Source organism: Malus domestica, chromosome 08 (genome assembly GCF_042453785.1).
Source record: "Malus domestica chromosome 08, GDT2T_hap1".
Classification (NCBI taxonomy): Eukaryota; Viridiplantae; Streptophyta; class Magnoliopsida; order Rosales; family Rosaceae; genus Malus; species Malus domestica.
The window spans coordinates 26,514,386-26,520,385 of record NC_091668.1 but is presented as its reverse complement, the minus strand read 5'-3'; the positions used below and the strand labels follow the sequence as shown (position 1 = coordinate 26,520,385).

Sequence of the window (6,000 nt, the reverse complement as noted above, 5' to 3'; positions counted from 1 at the left end):
TTACTCTTTTTTTTTTTTGAAAACTGGGGAATTCATTACAAGGGCAAAGATGTCAAGATTACACGGAAAGCCTATAATGAGGCAAACAAATATATAGGCATAAAACAATCTAAGCAGTGCAAGGAGGTACAAGGAGAAAAGACTCTGCAACAAATGTTAAAGCATCGCTCCCTACATTGTCGTTACAAAATTAAGGTGGAGAAGGTAAACTATCATTGTTAAAAACATGAACCAACGAAGATGGAGGTTGGTTGACCCAAGATACATCGCACATCTCTGAAAATTTTGCCGCGTTAACGAGTCTGCCACCATATTGGCTAATCTTGGGATCCAAGACCAGTGACAGTCATGGAAGGAATCCCCTAAGCGTTTGACTTTCACCAAAGTAAGATAGGCCTCCCAACTGCCATTCTCCAACGAATCCCTTAAGTAAGAAATAGATTTGAGAGAGTCTGATTCAATAATAACCAAATTGTGGCCCAAAGAAATGCCCAACTGGCAGAGAGCCAGAGCCTCGGCCTCAGCAACACTTCGCGCCTTGATTACGTGCCTTGCTATAGCCACAAACTTGCCCTCGTCATCATGCATCACCATCCCCACAAGGCCCGATCCAATTGAAGCATTCCAGCTCGCATTAACATTGATTTTAATAAACGGAGAAGTTGGGGAGGACTAACGGACCACCTAAACAACACCACCAAAGTCTGGGGTCTGGAGATCCCCAGATGTGCTAGCCGCCTCAAAAAAAGCACCAGCCGCATTTGAAATGGCTAGCAATACCTGTGTAAAAATTATCAGATAGACAAAGATAGCTTGTGCAACAGCTTTAATCGTAACCTCCTTCCCCGCTTGCGATAGAGTGCTTTGCTTCCAACCTTAATTTTCCCCATCATTATTCCCTTCACATAAGCAAGCTTGCGCCGTTTTGACCGGCCCCAAATAACAGGGACACCCGGATAGGTGCTAGGATCAGTCCCCATAGGAATTCTGAGAATCCCCTAACTCCTCGGAAACTGCTGTGGGATATTTGCACCAAAAAGCACACTTGATTTGTGCAAATAGACTTTCTATCCAGAGGCAGAGCAATATGCTCCTAGTAATTAGACCAAATTACTACAATTCTTTCTATCTACTTTTAGAAAAATCAAAGCGTCATCAACAAAGAAAATATGCGAGATAACAGGGCCGAGAGGGTTCATCTTCACACCATCCAATTGCCTCCTTTCAATAGCCGTTTGAATCATCCGAGACAAAACCTCACTTTGAATCATCCAAGACAAAACCTCACTAACAAGGAGGAATAAGTACGGAGATAATGGATCCCTTTGGCAAAGGCCTTGAGATGGAGCGAACTTTTTCTTGGGCTGCCCATTAAGGATGACAGCGAAATTTACTGAGTTGACACAACCCATAACAAGCCTCCGCCACTTAGAGTTAAACGCCATTTTTTCCATAACCGCCTCCCACTCCACCCGGTCGTGGGCTTTATGCATGTCAAGCTTGATCCCAAGTTCAAACTTGCATTTTGTTTTTCTGAGCTTGAGGAAATGGAAAAGCTCATGTGCAATCCCAATATTGTCTTGTACTTTTGTATAGTGTAGTATAACACAAAGTTTGTTACCTATGATCTCCATGTGATTTGAATGAAGGGGCAGCATATCTGGCTAAGAAACCGCGTTTAGCAAAGTCCTCATCATTCATCTGGTTCCAACCATCGTCGAAGTTCTGTGCATAGCTCAAAGGATCGTACCGGAAACCGCCACGGGGATTTCCAACACTTCTCTGCCTTGCGGTTGTATATCGTCTTATCCATGGAAGCTTCAACTTTAGACGTCCCCAGCAAGAAAATACACCTTCGTTTTTGTCTCCGGTAGATGGAATATTCTCCATGACTTGGTGCTTTTGCCAATAACGGTTTCAACTTTCAAGTATTGACTCCTAATATTCCAGAGATTCTCTCATAGATGTCAGTGTTGGCATGCACAAGCATTGATGACATTAGCGCACGTCATGCATCTGCGATGTTGCACGGGGAGATCAGAACCCTCGTAATGATCATGCATTATCCTCTGTGATAACATGGCCTAGTGCAGACATAAACCACCTAGTTCAGGCAGATGTGAGTGAAGATGCATAACGACTCCCTATGAGAACACGGCGTAGTGCAGATGGAAGCCACCAAGTTCAGGTGGATGTCTATGAAGATGCACCATATATTATTCCCTAAGATAAATGCAAGGAGGAACCACACCAACTCGGGTAGATGTCAACGACAAGATAACCGCAGCCTAGTTTACAGACCCTTAGGAGTCTGAGTCTGTTGTTTGTGGTGCTAAATGGAATTTTGACAGGATCGGTTACGAATTCAAGATAGTTGGATTATGTAACCAAACCCCACACACGGGTTACAAATCTAATCTGTCGCGGATAAGGCGAGGTGCCTCCTCCTTTCTGTCAACATCTTCCTCTGCTCTCTGTCATCGTCTCTTTCCATCGTCGCATGGTTGTTGGTTGTTGGAGCAGCGCTGCTGCGTCGTCCCAAGCGTCGTCGCGGGGTCATCCCAAGTATTGTTGTGAGGTCGTCGTTGTAGCACCGTCGTGCTTCTTTTTTCAGAATCTCATTTCTGATGGCGTGTGGAAATCGTACACTTCCTTTCTAGAAGTGTGAGCAGATGGTGGGTTGGCGGGTTGTGATTTGTGTGTCGATCTGAGTGCAGGAGGAGGTCGTAGGTCGCAAACGTCCTCAGGGTTGATCGTCGTGGGTGGGCGGCATCGTGGGTTGGTGATTGGGTGGGTTGCAGACAACCGTCTGTCATCGTTGTGGTCTCGACTTCTCTGTTTAAGCTTAAGCTATTTCACATTTCAATCCAATCCAAATCCAGTGGAGTTAAACCACACCAAACAATAGACAAAAAGCCAACCTATCCAATCCAATCCTAGCCTAACCAGTCCGAAATACGAAATCCTACATTGTCCGGTCCACATAATGTGCCCTTAACTACTACGTTTAAACTTAGTCCGTATGAGCTACTCAGACGCCTTTCAACTTTGATGTGTGAAGTAAATCGGACACGGTACAAGCTACTCGGAAGCGTAGTTCAATATAGAATATCTCAAGCCAAGACAATCGCGAACAATAATTTTAACAACAGAAAGAGAATATAACAAAAAAAATTACAAAATTATGGAGCAATGATGCAATTTTTAACAGCAACTCTTTAGTGAATCTTTTGCGGCATTAAAGGGAACTATCATAAATATTTTAGAGAGTGGAAACTAATCGACACTTCAACAGATAACCATGGATTCATCGGCAGCACAAGAAACAGATCAAATAAAATGACGAGAAGATTACATGGATATCTAACAAAATCGATTTTGGATTTCGCTCCTCAAGACAAAGAAAACGAGTGAATTAAAGAAAACATACTTTGGACACCATGGAAATCATTATCATGGGAAATGAGGTCGACGGAATTCAATGGCATACTTAAACAATGACCTACCATCCGAGAGTAAAAGTTGAACTGCGTACGTCTACATCTTGACGGCCACCTGTTCAGCAGAGCTTTTCTTCACAACCCCTTTATAGCACAATTCATTCAATAACTCCAGAGCCTCTTTTGCCAACCCTTCATAAGCTATGCCTTCAATGAGAATTGTGTATGTTGCTTCAGTAGGTTTGCATCCTCTAGATACCATATAAGCGAGGAAATCAATTGCGCGACAAGTTTGCTTAGCCTTGCAAAGCCCCAACATGATGGAGTTAAAAGTGATAGCATTCGGCTTGACGCCCACATCTTCCAAATCATGGACAAACTTAATTGCCTCATCAACCTTTCCTTCTCTGCTAAGCCCTCCCACATGAGAAGAATAAGTAATTACATCGGGCTTTAAACCCTTTTTGCGCATCTCATGCAAAAGTTCCAAGGCACGTTCTGTTTTCCCCACCTTTGAGAGCCCATCAATCACTGTATTGTATGTGATTAGAACAGGAGAGCAACCCTTGCTACTTAGTTGATTAAGTATCTCAACTGCGATATCAACCTTTGCATCTTTGCACAAAGCTGTGAGCAAAGTATTGTAGGTTACAATGTCGGGATAACAGCCCCGAGAAACCATTGTATCCAAATACTCAATTGCCCTATCCATCTTCTTTTCCTTGCAAAAGCCATGAAGCAGTGGGTTGTAACTCAAGGAATTTGGTGTACAACCGTGCTTTGGCATCTTCTCCAAAATGTCAATTGCTCTACCCAATAAACCCTTCCGGCACAAGAAGTTAATCAAAATATTGAAAGTAACAACACTGGGAGAACAGCCTCTGTGAACCATTTCAGCTAATAGTTTCTCAGCATCCATCCACCTCCCGGTGCTGCACATGCTACGCAAAATAATATTGTGGGTAATGACATTTGGTTGGCAATCAGATGATGGCATGTCGTTCAAGAATTTGATTGCTTCATCCAACCGTCCTTCCTTGCAAATTCCATTTATAAGAACATTATAAGTGACCACATCAGGCTTGCATCCTTTGCTCCTCATCTCATCCAAAAGCTTCATCGCCTGCTCAACCCCACTTTCCTTACAAGTTGCTTCGATCAGTATGGTATATGTAATCACATCTGGATAGCATTGCCTTTGCATCTGTCGATCAAGAACTTCCATTGCTTGCTTCAATTTCCCACTATCACACAAAGTACGCAAAATTGTATTATACGTAACAACATCTGGAGAAACACTCATCCGGTCCAAAACCCTCAAAGCATTATCAATCTCACCAGCCTTGCAGTAGCCACTGATCAAGACATTGTAAGTTATAACATCAAGGACAGCCCCAGAGTCTTCTAGAATGTTCATAATCCGAGTCGCCTTCTTTGTCTTTCCACTCTTACAAAACCCCCGGATTAAACTCGTACACGCAATAATATCCGGCATATCACCGCGATAAAGCATGTTCTCTAGAAACTTAAATCCCTCTTCTAATTCCCCATTTCTAACCAACCTGCGGAGATGATTGTTACTCTCAAATTCTTCGAAACCATTGGAAGAGTCCATTCCATTCAAACCCCCATGTGGGGTATACTCAACATTCTGCAGCCTACCATTGGAACTAAACGTTTCGACTTTCGACACAGCAAGTACACGCTTTCGCCTATGTTTCTGGTAACCGTCCTGTATTCTACACTGAATGTTATCAGAGAGAACAAGAAACAGAGCTCTGCAGCCCACAAAGAGCCTCCCAGAACTGGGTTTGGTGGGACCAACCTTACCACAAACAGTAGCTCCAAAACTACCAGTCTTTCTTGTCCTCTCCCTACCAACTCTGTGAAATGAGCAAAACCCATCAGGGGTTTGCTTCACAGGTACCATCAAATCCATAACTTCACCTAATTATGTATAAAACCGCAACCCAATACTCAAAACGCCATGCTTAAACGGAAATACAGCAAAGAAAAAAGATAGAAAAATAAATTTGCAGAGTTGGGTTGGGTTTTTTGTGACAAACAGAAATGAACTTAGAGAAGAAAAGATGAAGCTAGAGAGAGAGCTTACCCAAAGCAGAGCGAGCTTCTTTCGTTTTCAAATGGAAGGAGAAGTATTACATAAGAGATGCGGCAGAAGGTTGAAAGAAGAAAGAGTGAAGAAGCGGTGGTGGGTGACAATGTGCCGCCGTGCTTTATCCGTTTTATGTCGTTTTCTTCTGTGTCTGAAAAAACGCGAGGTATCTGAACGAGGAGGGCCTCGGCGTCGTAGATGGCACTTTGAAACTGGGAGGCAATGAGGGGGTGGGTTGATTGCAGCGCAGGCCTGTGCGGCCTTGCTGCTAATTTTTTTCAATGGGCCAAGTTTATTTGGACCAAACTTAAGGTTGTGATCTTTCTGTTTCCTTTGTACATTTTTGTCACTTATGTTTTGAAAATAACGTCCCTACAAAACTAGATAAGACGATTACCGTAAAAAAAAAATAACGGAACTGTTATTAGCAATTTAAAAATCTAA

General features: G+C 43.0%; 1 protein-coding gene across 1 annotated transcript; it reads right to left on the bottom strand.

Moving 5' to 3' along the window:
- Positions 1-3,228: 3,228 nt before the first annotated feature.
- On the bottom strand, positions 3,229-5,829 carry LOC103441698 (pentatricopeptide repeat-containing protein At1g09900-like). The gene is made up of 2 exons (XM_029107261.2): positions 5,554-5,829; positions 3,229-5,323 (listed from the first exon to the last, which is right to left on the bottom strand). Exon 2 carries the CDS (start codon positions 5,053-5,055, stop codon positions 3,538-3,540), a length of 1,518 nt encoding a protein of 505 aa, XP_028963094.2. The 5' UTR covers positions 5,056-5,323; positions 5,554-5,829; the 3' UTR covers positions 3,229-3,537.
- Between the last annotated feature and the right edge of the window lie 171 nt (positions 5,830-6,000).